General features: G+C 46.2%; 2 protein-coding genes across 9 annotated transcripts in view; one reads left to right on the forward strand and one right to left on the reverse strand.

Annotated features, from left to right (window-relative positions):
• The window catches only part of GDPD4 (glycerophosphodiester phosphodiesterase domain containing 4), a 35,873-nt gene extending 19,637 nt beyond the window's left edge, over positions 1-16,236 (forward strand). For 2 of the 3 annotated variants that reach the window (XM_030477023.1, XM_030477024.1), the window contains exons 5-16: positions 783-842; positions 2,529-2,627; positions 4,863-4,956; positions 6,258-6,403; positions 6,763-6,845; positions 7,954-8,104; positions 8,981-9,202; positions 10,001-10,158; positions 11,573-11,720; positions 12,931-13,013; positions 14,242-14,324; positions 15,205-16,236. In XM_030477023.1, the coding sequence (XP_030332883.1) occupies positions 783-842; positions 2,529-2,627; positions 4,863-4,956; positions 6,258-6,403; positions 6,763-6,845; positions 7,954-8,104; positions 8,981-9,202; positions 10,001-10,158; positions 11,573-11,720; positions 12,931-13,013; positions 14,242-14,324; positions 15,205-15,236 (1,359 nt within the window). In that variant the 3' untranslated portion in view covers positions 15,237-16,236. The remainder of the gene's footprint in view (positions 1-782; positions 843-2,528; positions 2,628-4,862; positions 4,957-6,257; positions 6,404-6,762; positions 6,846-7,953; positions 8,105-8,980; positions 9,203-10,000; positions 10,159-11,572; positions 11,721-12,930; positions 13,014-14,241; positions 14,325-15,204) is intronic. The other variant, XM_030477026.1, reaches the window with a different exon arrangement.
• An 811-nt stretch (positions 16,237-17,047) lies between these two features.
• MYO7A (myosin VIIA) overlaps positions 17,048-20,427 on the reverse strand; it is a 107,885-nt gene continuing 104,505 nt past the window's right edge. For all 6 annotated transcript variants that reach the window (XM_030477022.1, XM_030477018.1, XM_030477021.1 and 3 more), the window contains one exon: positions 17,048-19,706. In XM_030477022.1, the coding sequence (XP_030332882.1) occupies positions 19,617-19,706 (90 nt within the window). In that variant the 3' untranslated portion in view covers positions 17,048-19,616. The remainder of the gene's footprint in view (positions 19,707-20,427) is intronic.

Consider the following 20,427-nt stretch of genomic DNA (forward strand, 5'->3'; position numbering starts at 1 on the left):
GCATCTGTGCGTTTTCATGGCAGCAAAGTACTTCTCCTGGTAAAGTTCATCACCAGGTTCATTAGTTGCTTAGGTCTGGGACATCTTGAAGGAGCTCCATCAGAGCTGTAGGCTGGCTTTCCTCATCCTTTGCTTCTTGGTGTTCAAGACTTCTCCTTGCCCTCGCTGGGGTTTGCACCATGCTGCACAAGAACCCTCCCCAATGGCTCCAACGTGCTATTGGAGGGAAGGAACATGCCAGCCACAAAAACCAGAGTCCTTTAATCTCCAAGACAGTTTTCCCTATTCTGAGATATGCCTGTTTCTTGTGTTTCCTGTGATTCTTGTGGAAGCGTGTCTCCTTTGCTGTCTGCTCTGTATTTTTGTGGTACTTCAGAGGCATTTTTCACTCCCTGACCTCTCTCCCATGGTTGATATGCCTCTAATCACAACAAATACACAGAAAATAGGTGAAGTTAGTGTTGTATTGGTTCATACCCCAGCAGTTGACCCTGGCCATCATTCCTCTTTCAGAGCCTGTATTCACAAAGAAAAGTCACTGAAAGTGTGTACTTTGAAGTGCCCATTTATCTATTACCCATGAAAGGGCTTTGATCCTGCAGGGCAGCCTTGATATGTGCTTGGCCATTTCAAAAGCATTTTTACTTCTTTCTATATACCTGTCCTGCTAACAGCGTTGACTTTGTGCAGCAAGACCTAGTGTAAAGTGACTTCCCAATGCAAAAGTCATTCCAGAGGTACCTCACTGCCAGGATGCAAACAATCTCTTCTTGATTCCCCAGGTCCTGGCACTGTGTTTGCTTGCAGAAGGCCAGCAGCTGTACCTACACTGGAGTCACAAGGTGGGGAGAGTCATGGCTTTCTGGTAACTCTAATCCATGATTTAAATCAATTGAGTCTGTAGTGTTTCTCTGCATGAAAAAGATTATGGGATAGAAGCAAGAGAGGGAAGAGGTTAATCTTAAGAGACTTTAGATACCTGTAAGTATATCTCCACCTGAGCTGATCACCTAAACTCCCTTTGTAGTCAGTGGAAGGAAATTAATACCCTGAGGGTGCAACTTACCCAGCTGGTCATAGACATCTAAATTAAGATGAGATGAATCACACTTCAAAGCACCCTTTTTTCCCCACTGACTCTAAAAGGAGACTGCAGTGACTCATTCAGGTGAAGTTGTCTGTATTTGACATATCTACATGTGGTAACATGAAGACAAAAGCAAAGTTTTCATGAGAAGCACAGCATAAGTTTCTGCAGCAGCCTCCAGCAGCAGTGGAAGAAGAAACCTGGATTTTCCAAGGCATCCTGGCACCTTATACCTTTTGGTCTTTGGGTGGTTTGGGAAATGCCACATGGAGTTTTGATGGTACAGAAACAAATGCTCAGAGCTGCTGCTGCAAAATGATGCATTAGAATCACCTTCCTTAAGAAAATCTTGGGCCTATATGGGGCAAATGTAATGTGATTGATTGCAAATCTTGCAGTGGAAGGGAATAGCTGAACGTGCAGGCACTTGATCCTGTGTTTCTTCATTTAAGCAATGGATATACAGTCATTTTACTACTGAAAGTTGGCTTCCAGAGGAACCAGAAAGATGTAGAACAGTTTGTAAAAAAAAAAAATGAGACTTGGGTCAAAGAGATTAGGAACAGATTAGGGACACTGGAACAGGTTGTGCCTGCCCCATCCCTGGCAGTGTTCAAGGCCAGATTGGACACAGGGGCTTGGAACAACCTACTCTAGTGGAAGGTGCCCCTGTCAGTGGCAGGGGGTTGGAACTGGATGAGCTTTAAGGTCCCTTCCAACCCAAACCACTCTGTGATTCTATGATTATTAAGATGTTGATCTATAGGAGCCCCCTAAAGAATGGCTGGGGCCTTGGTCCAATTTCTACTTGCACTTAGTTGTCAGCAGATAAATGATGTACCAAGCAGAGCCTGCCATCACCACTGTGCTGGTACCAAACTGAGCAAGAAGCCGAAGAACAGACTGAGCTACATCTTCACTTCTTTGGTTAAAAAGTGAACTCCCATCTCTTAGTTATGGGAGTGTTTGCTGTTGCTGAAGCCAGTGTAAAGGAGCTCATAGCATAAGGAAGCTGTGTTGCTGTTCCTATTAGGTGGGATTCATAACTTCTAAATTTAGCTATCTGCTAAGCACTTAATGTGAACTGATCATCTAAGCTCCATCTACATCAACAGAGAGATAGAGAGGCATCTTCCATCATAGAGCAAGCAGGAATTGATTGCCTCTGGAAATTCTTCTCTTTCTCCAATGGCTATAGATGGAGCCCTTAGGGCTGACTTAGTTGGGTACCCAACTCTTAAGATCAGTCTTGCCATACAGAAAAGCTGATCAATAGCACTGTTAGTCTGGTTTTAGTCCCATTGGATCTCTGTCTCTGAACTGGTATAGTCAATCTCATACATCCTAAACTTTTTAAGTCCAAGCTGCTTTAATAAGCCTGTGAGGCAAAAGGATGGCACAGAAATGATGAAGCTGATTTATGTCTTCTTTGTCTACCCAGATCGGGACTTTAATTGTGCTGACCTGCTCTGTGACAGCCCTCTTTGTGTTATCGGTACTCTGGGGAGATCAATGGAAAACTGTCCGTCTGTCGCTCCAGGTAAGAGGGGTTGGGAGGTCTGTTTGAAAGAACAACTTGTTTATAGATGCATTTTGTGATAACTGGTAGAAAATATTCCATACAGTGGGTGTATTTCACATGGGTTTTCCTGGCAGGGTGTGTGCTTTCACATAAGCTTTTGTTATGACTTGATGTTGCCTGTTGGGAGAAAGGAAGCCAAGACCTGAGGTTGAATTTCAAGCTATGTGATGTAACATGTCTCAGTTTGGGAAGTCGCAAGTTTGTTAGAGTTTCTTTGGCACTGTTAATCTGCAGGTGCCCAGGGCAGGTAAATCAGACCCCTTTTTGGCTGGCAGAGCTGCTGGAGCAAGAACTTTCTACCTAACCAGATCCTACCAGTTCAGCAGCTTCAGCATTAGCACAGTTTCAGTCTTTGTGATTCAGAAGAGCTTCATCTCCTGTGGGTAGGACAGCACTGAGCGTTTGGGAATCATGTAGGGAATCGTGAAGGCATCAGGTGGGACAATGTGCTTGATGCAAGAGGTCAGAGTGCATGGTCTGGTGGCCTCCTCAGCTCTCACTAGGTGTGAAGATGGAGGTAAGAGCTGCCCAGTGCTGTTTAATGTCTGAGCATCCAGGTCCCTGCATGTATTTGGAAGGAATTACATAGCCTTTGACTACACAGCTTCCCTGCAGATGTTATTCGGGCCAGTCATCTCTCCACCATGAGGCTTATTGCTTATGAATGTTGGGAGAACAATGAATATGGCCTGGAAGAGGAATCACAGACACAGTGTTTGTAGGGTGTGTTTTATTGCACATTCCTGCTCTGCAGAGTTTGGTAACCACCGGGCTATTCACTGGCAAAGGTAATGAGAAACCATCAGCTTCTCCTCCGCCCTACAGACTCCAGGAGAGGTGGCTGAGGAGAGACACAAGAGCCTCTGAGTTCCCCACAAGTCCTGTTTATTTCAGGTGTTCATGCCCTTTGAGATGCTTCACTTGGCTTCCAGCTGCTGTTCCCAAAGGATATCAATCTCTCGTAGATACTGTTTCATGTCCATTAGCCCTGGAAAGCTATCTCAAATATCCTGGATGTCTCAGATGACACCTCTGTTTACACAACTGAAACCTGCTTCTGGTAGAAAGATGTTGGTATCAAGTGTCTGGAGCAGACAGTATCATATGCAATAACTTTCAATGTCTGCTGCTTTCTTCAGCCCTTCCAGCTTAGAGAATCAGGCATGGACTAAGCAATAGGAAAGACTTGCATCTGGATTGGTTTTTTTTCCCTAGCACATTTTAGACTGGAGATTAGGAACAATTCCTTCCCCAAAGGGTGCTCAGGCATTGGAACAGGCTGCCCAGGGCAGGGCTGGAGTCACCAGCCCTGCAAGTGTTCACACCCCGTGTAGCCGAGGCCTCAGTGCCATGGGTTAGTGGTGGCCTTGGCAGTGCTGGGGAGCAGTTGGACTTGATGATTTTAAAGCTCTTTTCCAACCTATTTGATTCTGTGATTCTATGATTCCTTAATAACTCTCAGTTCTAGATGAAATAGAAATCACAGGGCTCTGATGAGCATGAGAAATTATGGACTGGTTTCTTTGGCAGGTTAGCCTAGTTTTATGAAAAGTGTCTACCAACATCCATTCAGTGTCTATGAGTGATGCTTTCTGCTTGGTTTCCAGCACTGCTCGTGCATTTATGATAAGCATTGGAGTGATTCTTAGCCTCTGATCTTCTTGTTTTATCTTTAGTATGCAAGAAATCCAGTCAAATATCTGTCCAGCAATAAGTATTATCTGATATATCTATTCCTCTTATACCACAATAGTTAGTTCCATACAGATGTAAATACCACTCAGGTTTGTTGAGATCAGTTTAATGATTCAGCTGCAGTGTGGCATGGAGATGACTATTACCTGGATGAGGTTGGATTGGTTTAGATTGAATTAAGTTGGCTCCTCCCTGAACGATGCTCATAGATTACGGCATAGCAGTAATGGCAATCGTGTCCTCACGGTTAAGGACAACCATGTCCCATTCAGCTGACTGAGGAGAGTGAGGAGCACTCCTCTGCCTGGCTAGGGGCACATATATCTCTACTCCAACTCCAGAGGTGTTTGGTGGATCCAATGCAGGTGCAGCAGAGAGGTTGAACTGCTGGTTATTTGCATCAGGAGCCCATCCAGGTGGAAAGATTTCACCATGTTGGGGTTTCCATGTGTCTCCTTGCTTCATCCTTTGAATAAATTCCTTTTCTCTCCTTGCCAGATCACAGCTCCCTATCTCCATGTAGGAGCAATAGCCATCATGGTCCTCCTGTCCTGGCCTGTGGCTTTTCATGCCATCAGAGCAGATAAGAAAGGTACAGTAGCTCTTCTTCCTTCTCCCTGTATGGCAAAAGACATATATCAGTGTGGGAAAACAAGCATGCAGGAGACTTTGAATTTCTGCGTATCCCAGGGAAATTAATGGGGTTTGGGCTGTGCACTGTCTTGTGGCTGTCCTGGTGTGTTACTGGTTTCCACGCTCCTTTGCACAGTTTTGGCCTACAGCAAGGCAGTGACCTGCCTTGAGACGGAGGAGATTAGCAGAAATACCCAGGTTCTGAGTCATGCATGGAGATTTGTTCAGCCTGACCTTTGCTTGCTGTATTCAGCTTTGATATCTCAGAAGGGATCTCCAGTCCAGTCAATCCGCTTCAGACCAGAGCATCTCAGGAGAAGCCACCTGAAACAGGGGAAAGAACTTTTTGATCAGTTCCTAGTGTTATCTCATGGGGAGTTCATGTTCACCTCCAAAAAGTGTGACCAAGTAGTGTAAGGACAAGGCCAGATGCCAGGAACAACTGCAGAAGAGCCTGGCTCTGGGTCTGGCTGTTCTTCTCTGACCTAGGCTCTCCATATAGGCAAAATTATCTATGTAACACCCATCTGCAGATGTTGATTTGTAATAAAAATCACAGTATGGGCTGGTGAAAACAGGTTTTTTTCCTGTCCATGATTTTTCTTGTTGAACTATAGCTGTGGAGAGTATGCTGGGATCCAGACATTACACTTTACTGTGCCCGATGGGCTCCTAGCTCAATACATCAGAGCTCAATACAACTTGGTGCAAGACCAAGTTCCTCCAGAGCCACTGGTGCAATGTGCAGAGGGGTGGTGGTACCCATTCAAGAAAGAGATGTTGATGCATAGGTGCTCATTTCACAGAGGAACTGCTTTGTTCCTTGAGGTGAAGGCTCCCTGAGGCTCCTCTTCTTCACTGTGAATGAAACTTCAAAACCTTGCTTGTTCTTATCTAAGTAAGATAAAAAACAAAAGCATCCTTCTGTTGAAGGTTGTTTTTCTACAGATGGGGAATATTTCATTGCACCACCTCTAAAGAAAGAGAAATTAGGGCTATGTCTTGCTGTAAGGCACAGTGAGATGTAATTAAAGCACAAAACCTACAGTCCTGACTTAGCCCACATCCTTGCTTTGACCAGTTAGTTTTCTGGCTTGCATTGTTTGGAGAGAAAGTGGATAGTAGGGGGAAGAAGGGATGGAAAAAGAGATGGGACAAAGCCCAACAGCTGCTTAGCTGGAAGGCTGTATTAAAAGTCAAGGCAAATCTGTATGTTACCACATGAATTAACTCTAGCCTTCCTCCTTTAAATTCTTTCAGTTATTCAGGTGATAATTGTTGGTCCATACGTGGCTATCCTTCTCTTTCTTTTCTTGATACCTCTGGGGATGTACTCTCCTTGCATCAGGCAGATGGGGACACTTGGACCAAAGCCAGACCTCATTGGACACCGTGGAGCACCAATGGTAGGTCTTGAGAAGTTATTTTACATCATTTCTTCATCCTGTTTCTTGTTACCTTCATCATCATCTTCTGGGTTTTTTTCCCATGAAATCTGTAGATGGTGGAAGGGGAGTCATTCCTGATTGGAACTGCATGCTAAAGGCTTCACTGCATGGGCTTTCTAACTAGGATAACACTGTTCCTGAGGGATACGATGGGTTTGGTGTCTAAAGTGGGAGAAAACAAGCAGTAGACTTTAACAAGATAACGATGTTCCCTTAATAAAAACCAGAGGTGTTACAAGGAGACAGAAAGCACTTACAGAGCCCTCCAGGGTGTGTTTGAAAAGGATTTGCTCATGTGCTTTTGGTTTTTTTTGTAGCTGGCACCAGAAAACACTGAGATGTCATTTCAGAAGACAATTGAACATGGTGGGGCTGGTCTTGAAACAGATGTTACCATTAGGTAAGGGGAAAACATCGCATCTCACTGAATATACACTTTTTGGGGGTTGGAACTAGATGGTCTCTAAGGTCTCTTCCAACCCAACCATTCTATGATTCTTCTTCTAAGAGCTGGCTTTGGAGACATGCAACTCCAGGCAATTAGATTTTACCGATGGCTGGGACAGGGTGGCTCAGTTGGTGTGTGATGATATGGGCTGTAGGGCATGGTTGTTCTCAGGCAAGTCAATAAGCTATAGCTATTGATTTTAACAATCATTATTTCTACAGTGTATTTTAAATGCTTTGCAGCGTATAAAGACAAGTCCTTACCCTAGTCTGACTTCCAGGTCACAGTGAGGGTTGTATCAGGCCTACAAACCAACAGAAAGTTGTTCAGGCTTGTGACAGCATTGTCCTAATTATTAGATCTTTAATTACATTTGTTTGGGGGACCCACTGCCATGAATTGCTAACATGCTTTTATGGATGAACAGTTTCCAGGCACTGAATGAGGAAAATACGAATGTTTAGATGTTCTACTAATGTGGACCTTTCTATAAGAAAAGTCTTATAGAAAGGTGTACGAATTCCATAGAGTCATAGAATGGTTTGGGTAGGAAAAGACCTTAAGATCATCTAGTTCCAACCCCCTGCCATCAGCAGGGACACCTCACACTAGACCATGTTGCCCAAGGCTCTGTCCAACTTGGCCTTGAACACTGCCAGGGATGGGGCATTTACCATCTTATAGGAAGGTCCACTTTCTTTTTGTCACTGTCCATTTAGGCTTCAGTCCCCCAGAACCCATAGAAATACTTTGGTGTCAGCAAAAAGAGGTTTCAACCATGTTACTATCCATTTTTTGGAGGGTTGGCAGACATAAATGCCACCATCTCTGCTTTGCCCATAAGGAAAATGAGGCACAGACAAGCACGGCTTCTCCAAGGTCATCCAACAGTATTTAAGCTGGAAATAACCTGATGTTCCTCCCTATCCAACCCTGTGCAACAAGGGAGGCTGTACTGCTGCATTCACAATGACCCACATATTCTTCTGACCTGACCTGAGTCTGCTCATACCACAACAAAACCCCACCCCAGGTAACCTGAACTCTTGCTCTCCTACAGCTATGATGGGGTTCCTTTCCTCATGCATGACAAAACCTTGAGGAGAACAACTAACATCAAGGAGGTCTACCCCAATGACGTTACTAAAAATGCTGCGTTTTTCTCTTGGGATACCTTGCAGAAGTTGAATGCTGGAAAGTGGTTCCTTAAGGTAAGCACCATAAAGGACTGTCATCAACTGGATGTGGAAGAGACACCAGCTGAATATTACTTATTAGCATAAATGCTGGGAGAGGAAATACTTTTTGAGCCAGAACGGGAAGAAGTCAGTAGGAGTCCTTTGTTTGCATCTCCTTGGTTTGTCCAGTTGGCCTTTAGGATTAGGAGACCTATAACAATTCGTTGGTGGGTGTTCTTGTGGCTCCTTATCGTGGCAGCATCAGAACACATGGGCTGAGCAAAGAAGACATGAGCTGCTTGTGCAAGGTGCTGTGTATGACAGTCACAGCTAACACAGTAGGACTGAGAAGCACAGCAGAGCTAGCTGTGATCTATGTAATTCAGGTGCCAGAAGCAGTGTTGTCACAGCACCCAGTGCCTAAAGGGGCTACAAGAAACCTGGAGAGGGGCTTTGGACAAGGGCCTGTAGGGACAGGCCAAGGGGGAATGGCTTTAACCTGCCAGAGGGGAGATTGAGATGAGCTCTGAGGCAGAAGCTCTTCCCTGTGAGGGTGCTGAGGCGCTGGCACAGACTTTTCCCAGAGAAGCTGTGGCTGCCCCATCCCTGGCAGTGTTCAAGGCCAGGTTGGACACAGGGGCTTGGAGCAACCTGCTCTAGTGGAAGGTGTCCCTGCCCGTGGCAGGGGGTTGGGACTGGATGAGCTTTAAGGTCCCTTCAACAGAAACCAGCCTGGGATTCTATGAATTTCCTCTGTAGAGGTAGAAGAGCTAAGCAAAATGAAATAGCCTTGCAGCTGAGGGCTGTTATCAACCTTTTTCCCTTTTAGAGACAGGAGTTTTTTGGATCCAGCCAACTCCCAGAGGCAACAGCCTGATTGATTTCCTTTCTTTATATCTTTATTTCTAGGACAAACCATTTTTATCCATCCGCTTACTGTCAAAGGCAGACAAAAGCTGGGCAATGAATCAGACAATTTACAAACTAAGTGATTTCTTGAGCCTCGCTGAGAGTCACAATAAATATGTGATATTTGACCTCTACCGCCCTCCAGATAAACATCCTTACAGGGACTTATGGATCAACAGAACGCTGGAAGTCATCTACGAGTCAGGGATTAGACCCCATCTGGTAAGGTGGTTTCACTCCTCCATATCCATTTTCCTTGCTCTCCAAGTTGGAACTTTGGGGTCATACCGTACATGATTTTGCCTGCATAAAGTCTGGTTCCTTGTATTTCACTTGTTTTAAGAGGCATCATTTGGACTACATTCCTATTTGTTCCTCAGTAGGTACAAAATGGTGTAACCCTACAGCAGCAGAGAAATAAGTTAGTGTATATACAAGCTGATGCCTTAGCCCCCGGATGACATCCTTTCATCATTGTAATAACTGGCAGCCTGCTCCCTGCCACCCATGCTTATTTTATATACATTGCATAGAAAGTCCCGGCTTAAATTGAGATACATGGAGTTTGGAGCCTTCATTGCCTTACTCCAGCAACGGATAAATGCTAAACTCATGTGGGTCAGGTTATGTACCCATCAATGTCTGAGTTGTTACTCTGATCTGTGTCTGCTGAAGCCTTTTCTCTCATGGTGGGAGAATGGGAGAGTATTTTCTGTTGCCTTTCCCATAAACCAAAGCTGTCTGTTCATTCATTTCAAACACCACATCTTTTGTTTGGCTGTGCAAAATGTACTCACTGATTTCAAGATGATAAGCAAGGAACAGTGAATACTTATTTCTTGATGAAAGTGACTTGCAAGTTTTAACCCTACATCCAAATGTCCTTTGATCACTGAAAGAAACGTGTCATTTGACAGGCTGGGTTAAGCCCCCCAAGATATTATCTCTACTGGGTTTGTGTCAAGGGCAGGGCATTTTAGTATGTCTGCTGTGAATTCAGTGTCCTCTTGCTGCCTGCAGGTCCTATGGCTGGAGAACAGCATGAGGTCCTTTGTTCACTCTGTTGCTCCTGGGTTTCAGCAGACAAGGGGCAGCAAGGCCCCAATCGAAGACCTATTGATGAGCAATATTGTCAAACTCAATCTGGCCTACAGTGAAATGTCCAGTGAAGATATCCGGTAGGTTGTAGTTTCACCCCCAAGCACAGTTGAACTGCATCTGGACTATGTTTGCCTCATGCGTGTGGCAATGTCTCCCTCCAGTGACCAGCCTCAGGATCTAGAGCATTTTAAGAAGAGCTCCTTTAGATCAAGTGGCCATCCCTGTTGCATTTGGGGAGTAAGGGACTGTAGTTCACTCCTACTGTTGAGCCTGTGTATGGCCAAGAGGTGACATATGTAATTACACTTCCGCTGCCCCCAAGACCATATTTACTTGACTGAGATCTGAGGATCTTCCAGGTAGAACACCGCAGCTGACTTCTGGTTTCTTGTCTTTCTATTCATGCCACCCTCAGTCCCACCAGCACCGAATCATGGAGAGTGAATAACTATTTAACCTCCCGTGATGGCTTTTCCAAAGACATCAGTGTAAGCACATAATGCTGTGGTGAGAGACCATCACCTTCTTGTAGCTGGTGTTTTGGAGACTTCGGTTCTTGTCTCTGTTACTACCAGTACTCTGTTGCTTGTAACACACTGAAAATGTAATCCCTCCAATGGAAGGCTCCACATTCATTGTGGGAGTTTCCCAAATGGTCCTCTCATATGAAAGAAAAAAGAAATAACAGCCTTACATGCCCAGCCCTCCTTTTGTAAATAGGATTTTTTGCCCTTTCCAGTGCACAAACACATTGAAATCTGTTTTTTAAACAAAGAAGAATAGAAAAAGTTTAATCCTTTAGATGAGAGTAATGTTGATGTTTTCTCAATGATAATATTCACACGATGTAAAATCCCAGGTAGATCCATTTGGGTAAACCCTGGATAGATCCTAGGTAGATTTACAAACACGGATACCCACGACACATTCCTTTACCATTATACTAAGTATGTTCTTACTTCATATTAAGTTTCAATAGCTTATAAGAACTTGAGAAAGGAAGAGTTGATGCAGCGAACAACTGCATCATGAGTAGCCAGCTTTGAGGTGGTTTTGAACACGCTGTTGGGAGATCACAAACACATCATTTCATTGATTGACATGGCAGAAGAGTAAGCAAAGTTTTGACCTTTTGGACATTTGAACTGTGTTGGCTTCCAGCAGATCAGCAATTCTGTATTGACCAATTGTGAATGACTAATCATTGGCTGGTTGGCTTTCCTTTCTGTTCCTTATCTAGGTCCTAAAGTGAGCCTTTCTTACAGAACATTGCTGTCTCTCCTTGATTCAGCCCAAAGGAAGTACTAACCTCATTGCTTAATGAAGGCTGTTCATAGAATCATAGTATCAACCAGGTTGGAAAAGAAAGACCTTTAAGATCATCAAGTCCAACTGTTACCTCAGGACTGCCAAGTCCACCACTAAACCATGTCAAAATGTATTGTGTATGTAAACCAATAGACAAATGTGTTGCCCTTTGGTCTTTTAAAGGAAATACGCTGAAGCAAACATCACCACCAACTTATATGTGATCAATGAGCCATGGCTTTTCTCCCTGGCGTGGTGCTGTGGAGCACACTCTGTGACCACCAATGCCGTCCACATACTGAAGAATCTCAGCCAGCCACTCTTCCTCATGGTAAGTGAAAATATTCCCCGTCCCAAGGGTAGGAAGTAGGGCTGAGATGTTCATGGTTTCCTTTGGAGACCATGGGCCATGCATGGATAAAGGACCCTTTGCATGAAAAGGACCTGAGCTGAAACCTGGCTTACCTGCAACCTCTGAGCCCCTCCAGGTATCACTATACCCTTCTGCTCTTTGCACTTGGCTGAGGTAGAAGCATCCTGCTTGTCAGGATTTGCAACTTAGGCCTTGAGATGAGGGAAAAGAAGTCATACTGAGATGTGTGTGAAGAAAGGAAGGGCATTTGGGGACACAAGCTGATGCATGAGGATTTCCATTTCTAAGCTTTTGAAGCACCTTATTTATGTCAGAAGTTCCTAATTTCCCACTGCCCTTCTCAAACCTGGTCTTGTTCCACAAGCCCAAGGGAAACAACCATAGAAATAACCCTTCCTTGCTATGAGGAATTCTTTTCCACATAAGTTGTCTGTTCACTATTCTGCCTTGGACAACTTGCAGGTCTAAGGATCACCAGAGTCCTCGCAGCCGAAAGGCTATCAGTTTGAATAACTGCCTGTACACTCTTGAAGTAGATGTTACGTTGCTCCCATCCAGACTGCAGTGTTTCAATCCATTCTGAGGGAGGGTGAAGGTTCAGTCTCAGGATAAAGCTTAGATGCTCTTAGACCCCCTGTGGTGGTCACTTAAGGACAGTTTGCCAGAGAAAATGAGATGCCCCCAGTTGATGTTAATGTTGGAGAGAAGCAGAGAAAACTACGGGGCCTGTGTATACAAACAAGAGGTCCCTGTTACATTCACTATGATGTGGTTCAATCTTCTTGGCCACACTACAGATCTTTATGAAGGGTGATGATTTGGCACCAACACCCACCAGTGAGTGGCTGCTTTGAACTGCCACCACATAGTTTAAATACCTGAGGGATGTTACTGCACATGGAAACCATGCATCTGAATGGCCGTATTCATACACTCGTAGAACCAGAGAATCACAAAATGGTTTAGGTTAGAAGAGACCTTAAAGCTCATCCAGTTCCAACCCCCTGCCACGGACAGGGTCACCTTCCGCTAGAGCAGGTTGCTCCAAGCCCTGTCCAACCTGGTCTTGAATACTGCCATATTCAAGCAGCAAGAAAGAGCTTGAGCAACTTTTTAGCATATCTCGGGGTCCTTGGTGGTGGACACATCTTCTGTTGTTCTCTTCCAGACTCCGAAGCAGTACAACATCATGTGGATCCTGACAGATCTGACCTCTATGCTCCTCATCTCACTCATCTTTGCTCTGCACTGGTAACTACCAAGTTGCTAATGGCCATCCTAACCTGATCTTTTGTGCCAGGTGGAGGGAAAGAGGGATGCTTTCAGGTGATCTGAAGGGTTAAAACTACTTTTGAGAACATTACCTTTCCCTTCAAGATCATCAAGAACTAGAAGAAAGCCCTGAAAGTCTCCCAAAACCTCTCTGCTTCTACAGCTTGCTTTCATTTTCCCTTTCCATTTTGGCAGCTCAGGCATTATCTAACCTCAGGATTCAGGGGAAACCTGGTGGGTTTATAGTAGCATCATAAACCAGTTATCAAAGCTGATGGGCTGAGAAAGGAACTGATTTTTCTGTTCTTAGTATTTAGACACTGTTGCGTTGGACTGAATTAGGAGGAAAGCTTTGACCTTGTTTTCAAGGCTGCAGGTTTTACAGGGTGGTTCACAATCACCCCTGCAATGCATCACCACCACCATCAGACCTTCCCACGCCTGTCTCCCCCAGGCTCATGTTCATGCTGTGTGTGCATTTCCAAGGGCCCTGCAGAACCTTCTGATGCAGCCAAATAACAACTTTTTCTGGGCTGGAATTGCAGGAAGGGCATTCCCAGCCCTTCTGGGAGTGAAGGACCATCAGCAGTGCCTGAGGACCCTGCACGGTCCTGTTTGCCAGGTTTATGAACACATCCACTAGAGCAGGTTGCTCCAAGCCCCATCCGACACAGCCTTGAACACTGACAGGGATGGAGCAGTCACAACTTACTTGGGCAACCGGTTCCAGTGCCTCACCACTCTCACAGTAAAGAACTTCTTCCTTATATCCAACCTAAATATCCCCTGTTTCAGTTTGAACCATTACCTCTTGTCCTATCAATCACTACAATCCCCGACGAACAGTCCCTCTCCAGCATTCTTATAGCCCCCTTCAGATTCTGGAAGCTGCTCTGAGGTCTTCACGCAGCTTTTCTTCTCCATCAAAGCCACAAACATTTCTGGGGCTTTTAAGCTCTTACAGTACTTTTTACAAAACAAGGTTTAGTCACAAAGTTGCCTTCAAAATGCTGTTGCACACGTAAAGTGCGGATGCTGAGACGTCAGTCATGCACTGGAGTCCCTTCTCGGAAAGGACCTGAGCAAACTCCAATATTCCAGGGCAGATCCTACCCTGACAAAGTAGAAAAGGCATTAAGGGCACCAGGGAGGTGCAAGGGGAACCATAGCAAGTGTTGGCCTGACCCAGGTGCTTTGCCCCATGCAGGTGGCGAGAGCGGAGTTTCTCTTGCTGTGGCAAAGACGATGACCCGATGCTGGAGAATGGCACCTACAACAAGTTCAAGACAGGTGAGCAGGACAAGGAGATCCCTGAGCTGCAGCCAGGGTCCTGATGGATGGGGTGGTGATGGGTGTCCATGCAGTGGGGATGGATGGATGCATCCTGGGTTGTCTCAGTCTCAGTGTAGGTGGCAGTGATTTCTTCCCTCTGCTCAGCACCGGTGAGGCGATGTATAGGCACTGGGTCCAGTTCAGGCTCCTCAGTACCAAGGAGATTGTGATAAATGGGAGCGAACTTAATGGGGCGACTAAGCTGGAGGATGAGGCATTTGAGATCTGGGTTTGCATAGTGCGGAGGGAAAATCAAGGGGCATCTTATCACTGTCTGCAGCCATAGAATCATAGAATCATGGAATGGTTTGGGTTGGAAAGGACCTTAAGATCATCTAGTTCCAATCATCTAATGGGAGGGTGTTGAAAAGATGGAGCCAGATGTTTCTTGGATGTGCAGTGACAACACAAGCTCCAACTTTGGAAAATTTGGCTAGATATAAAGAAAATAAAGGAAATCTTCCCCATGACAGTGATCAGATACTGAAACAGGGACCAGACAGTGGGGAATATCCACCCTCAGAGCTGTTCAAAGCCCTGATCGGTCCTATCTATTTGGCCCTGCTTCAAGCAGAGATTGGGGCAGAATCATCCAGGCATCCCCTCCAATATGCATTACTCTGTGATGCTGTGAAAAGAGACCCCAGAGACACCGAGCACCCTTGGGTCTGCGCTATTGGGTGGGATTGGCTGGGGTTTCTGCACCCATGGAGATATCATCCAGATTAAATGGCCCAGCCTGGGCTGCTCACATTTTCAGCCAGGTTCTGTTAGCTCACAATGGCTGGCAAGACAACTGCAGGTGTTTCAGCAGCTCCCTGTGTGTCCTCTCTTCCAGAGCTTGACAACATGCCTAATGTCACAGTCTGACAGCAAGCAGGGAGGGATGTGGACCTGCTACCTTGATGAGGACTGGACAGCAGACCATCCCCTTCCTGCAATGCAAACACTAACCTGCCAAGAGGGGCTTATATCCCTGGTGACAAGGAGCCATTTGCTTTTGTGACTCTGCTGAACATGAGCTGCAAGCTTCCTCTCCTATAGTTGTTCTTGCAATCCATGCCTGGGGTGCAGGGGAACACAGATGGAGTTTCAGCCATGAAGAAGCTGTGCACCATGATGAGATGCAGGAACCACATGGGAGTCACCATTTACCTCTGGGATCATTGGCATCCCACAGTACAGTCATCCTGTAATTCCTCCTGCTGTGCATAAGCCCTCTATTTCCACAGCTGCATGCTGCAGATGTGCTGCAACATCTGGGCATCATCCAGTCCTCCTCCATGTTTCTTCTGTTAGAGCAACCTCTTCTCCATACATTCCCTTCCTCCTTCTCTGAGACCACGTTAAGCCCCACCACGATGGTCAAGTGATGCTGGCTGGGTCACTAGATCCATTCCTTTCCATAACACAGACAAGGGGCACTGAGGTTTTCCTTCTCCCCACTCTTGCCCTGCCACAGACTCTAACAGGACAGCCTCTTCCCCTTGGCTGTGGCCAAGGACATATCTTTCCATGGGTGCTGAAGGACTTTTTTGGTGCCTTGGCCATGTAGCTGCTGGGACTATAACCAAAACCACACCACTTTTCTGCAGAAGACTTGAGCTGCATGTGAATTGGTCCCACCAAGTGTCCTGTTTGCTTTTCCATTGGGAAGGTCTGTATACCTGTGTTGCATCCTGGGCTTGATTCCCATTTTCATCTCTCCCAGTGGCTGCTGGCACACAGCAGGGAGGGGAGTCTATGCCTTGCTCTGCAAGGGAGGTGTGAGCCTCTCCCAGGTTTAAGCCATAAATTTCTACTTGTACAGATAATAAGAACACACTTTTTGTAAGTTTTAAGTGCTGTTATAAATATGTTTTAGCTCTCCTGTCCTGTTGTGTTCCTATTTTGGCAAACCGGGAAAAAAGATAATAGTCATCTTTACCTGAATCAGGCTATAGGCATTTGCTCATATATAAGCCTCATGCAACTAAGTGGTTCTATTAAATAAAGCAACCACAAGTGAATTGGGACAGGGAAGCATTAGGTTTCAGAGTTAGCTGTGCTGAGAATCACTCAAACCTTTCCAAGTTGCAATTTTGGAGGCTAGAAATGCAAAAGGGCAGCATCCTCCTTTGGAAAATGGGCTAAAGGGCTGGTGGATTGGTGTAGAGGAGCTCCAGATCTAAGCAACATGGGGAAAGGATGCTACTGATGGTGCTAAACCACCTCTCCAGGTCTAAGCAGAATGGGGAGAGGATACTACTGATGGTGTTAGACCACCTCCCCATGTACTGCATCCATAGCTGGTTCATCATTTTTTGTGGGTACCATTCACGTGGAGGTATGTGAACAGCAAAATAGGAGGTAGAGAGTGTGTGAGTTGAGCAGTGGTGTTTACCATGAGGGCCTCAGCCAGGTGAAGGACTTGGCTGTGGTCCCCCAACCATTGCTTTTAATATGTATTAGGAAAAGCCACCTCGATGCGCCTTCATCCATGTACCTACCTCCTGCTTGGCCCATACACAGTGGTATCTCCCCATACTTCATTTCCAGTCCAGACACACTGATTTGCTTCCCATTGCTGGATACTCTCACCAGGAGCTCCACTCTGCAAGAAGAGATCTTGTCCCCATAGAGGACCTGGGAGCCCACCTTTCCTCATGGAGACACCACCACAACCACACAGAACAACCTCCCACAAGCCACTTGATGCTTTTTAATTAGAGCAGTTCACTTGGACATATGTTTTCCATGTTACATCGCTTGGTGTGGATACAAAGAGGTCAGCAGACACTAATACATATGACACACAGGCACACACACACAGAGTTCCAGCACCCTTCAAAACAATGGGGTGCATGGGAGGCCAACAGAGCTGTAAGTGGAGGGATGAGGGTGCTGGTGGGGGAAAGCTGGCCCAGGGCGGCATTGGAAAACATTGCTGTGCTGCATCATCTGCTGAGTGTGCTGTGGGAGGTAGGGGTGGCTGGAGACTCACTGAAAGCAGTGGTGCTGGTGGGGATGATGATGGGCACATGTCTAAGGACAATCTAAGGACAGTGGGATCCCTGGGACAGCTGGATCATGGCAGCTGGGGAGGGGAGAGAAGCATCAGAGATAGATGGGTGGTGAGAAGGCAGCTTGGCTCCCAGTGTAGCCTTGGCTGGTGTAACCGTGTTCCCATCACCAGAGTACCTTGGGTAGAGGATGGTGGAGGAAGACGATCTCCCGCAGCCCTGGTAGGTGTCTCTGTGCAGCATCTCATTCTCTTTGGTGGAGCAATCAACGTCCAAAGTCACTGCTGCATCTGCATCCCAGCCAGATGTTACAGTCCTTAAGGTCTGGTAGGAAGTGCTGCTGGCTCTGCCTGGCACGCCATGGTGTAGGAGGACTGAGCCAAGATCATAGAATCATAGAATCCCAGATTGGTTTTGGTTGGAAGGGACCTTAAATCTCCTCATCCAGTTCCAACCCCCTGCCACGGGCAGGGACACCTTCCACTAGAGCAGGTTGCTCCAAGCCCCTGGGTCCAACCTGGCCTTGAACACTGCCAGGGATGGGGCAGACACAGCTTCTCTGGGAAAAGTCTGTGCCAGCGCCTCAGCACCCTCACAGGGAAGAACTTCTGCCTCAGAGCTCATCTCTATCTCCCCTCTGGCAGGTTAAAGCCATTCCCCCTTGTCCTATCACTACAGCCCCTGATGAAAAGTCCCATCCAGATGAGCTCAACAGAACAACACACCCTACAATATGGACTTCTGTGAAAGCAGCCAAATGCATGAGACCAAGAGAGGTTTCCACATCTACTGAGATCCACTCAGTGTTAGTGATGCCAGCACCAGATCTTGGTGGACAATTGTTAACCTTCCTGGTGCCCCACACCCAGGCACACATTCCTTTGAAGCCTGGCTTTTGGAAAGGCACCCCAGGCTCCTTCCCCTGCATTCCCCCAGACACAGCATGGCTTCAGCCTCCTCACTCCTGGCAAGTCCCATCTCTGCTCCAAAGCAGGCTGGTCCGCACTGCATGGTGTTGGGTGGAAGATGGGACAACCAGCCAGCAGATTAGTACAGCCAACCAAAGATGGAGAAAAGCCCACTAAAATCAAGGGTCTCCCCTCACTGTGAGTGGTTCAGGTCCAGCTGAGAGCCATTTTACACAGCAACACACACAAAAGCACAATAAAATCATTAGCTATTTCCATCCCCAATGGCCAAATCCATGTTTGAATTACAGCTCAACGCAGGCTTGGCCTCAAGTCTTCCAAGCATGGGGCCTTCAAACCCCCTATATCCATATTGAAGCTTGTAGTAAACATCCTCCCAGCGTTAATTGGTCTGGGCACAGGAGATAATTCATCTTCCAAGCTTCACCTCCAGCTGATCCCATAAGTTGGGAATGATGTGCCTTAGCCTCTGGCAATCATGGCTCTGGGGGAATCCCTGGGCGAGACATTGTCCTGCAGGTCGCCCTCAGCCCCGAGTCAATGTCCAGATACCAGCACAAAATGCAGGGTTTTATTTCTTTCTTTTCCTTTTTAATATCTTAAAAAATAAATAGAAGACGAAACAACACTTTAAAATCTGTCCTTTAAGTATCTCCAGCATTGCACAGACAGCACTTTAGCCTGTTCCATCAGTAGTTGGTTTATTCTGATTCCTAGTTAGAATGTTCCTCCCTGCTTTTTCTTCCTGTCCTTCGTAAGAACACAACGTATTCTCTTGCAATGTCCAAACCCAAGCCCTGCAGTGTTCATTGGACATCTTTCCAGCATAGTTTCAGGGCTCTGTTATCCCTCTTCAAGCCTGAAACGCCCAAAACCTCACCAAAGAGCTGTTAGCATCCCCATAGCTCTTTCTTACTTAAGAGAAAAAAAACAAACCAAACCACACGCACACACACACACACATAAAATCCTCTTTCAAGAGCCTTTGTGATGCCAACCATTGAGTTCAGGCAAACCTCCTGCTGGAGTGTCTTTGCTCGGTCACTGTCTGAGAGCAGTGGTGTCCCCTGGAAAGCTTTGAGGTGTAAGATGGTGTTGGAGTGCAGGGTGGAGAAGAAGGGAGGTCAGAGATAGTCGTCTTCGCTGGAAGGGGAGGTGGGATTGGAGCCCTCAAGGTCAGAGTCCATCGAGCTCCCTGATGGTGTTCGGCTCATCTTCCACATTTGGGAGGCAAAGGTTCTGCCCCAGCTGCATGGGTATCCCACAGGCCTCAGCTGGTGAATGAGCCGCATGGCCACGTGCCAGTGGCTTCTTGCAGTTCACTTGCTACCCTTTGCGCTCCTCTGTTTGCTCATGGCTGTTAGCATCTGGCTGATGTATGAGGTCAAGAGATCATCCATCTTGTACCCCTGAGGAGGAGAGAGAAGATGTTACCTGCCTTTTTAGAACACAGTTTAAAGTGTCTGACTTGTGCCTCCTGAACACACTGGCTACCAGTCGTTGACTTGCAAGTTCCAGGTACATTTTGACCTGTTCAACCTTGGAAATTCTCCTTGGGATTGTAGTGATAGGACAAGGGGGTGATGGGTTCAAACTTAAACAGGCGGAGTTCAGGTTAGATATAAGAAAGAAATTCTTTACTGCGAGGGTGGTGAGGCACTGGAACAGGCTGCCCAAAGAAGTGGTAAATTCTCCATCACTGGCAGTATTCAAGCCCAGGATGAATGGAGCTTGGGCAACATGGTCTAGTGTGAGGCATCCCTGACTATGGCAGGTGGTTGGAACTAGATGATCTTAAGGTCCTTTCCAACCCAAACTATTCTATGAGACTATGAAAGGATACCATCACAAGGAACACAGTCCAAACATAATTTGCAGTGTATAGATAGAGGAACTTACTGTTCCAGGATGCTGTTGAGCCTAAGAACGTAGGGAGCTCTGGATGGGGCCTGGATTCTCAAATGGTCAACAAAATACTGAATGACTCAGATTAATAACAATTAATCCTTCATGCTTTGGGTATAACATGTAGATGAGGCCCTCAGTGACACAGCTTAGTGGTGGACTTGCCAGTCCTGGGATAATGGTTGGATTTGATGATCTTAAAGGTCTTTTCCAACCTAGTTGATC

Source organism: Strigops habroptila, chromosome 2 (assembly GCF_004027225.2).
Source record: "Strigops habroptila isolate Jane chromosome 2, bStrHab1.2.pri, whole genome shotgun sequence".
In the NCBI taxonomy this organism is placed as follows: Eukaryota; Metazoa; Chordata; class Aves; order Psittaciformes; family Psittacidae; genus Strigops; species Strigops habroptila.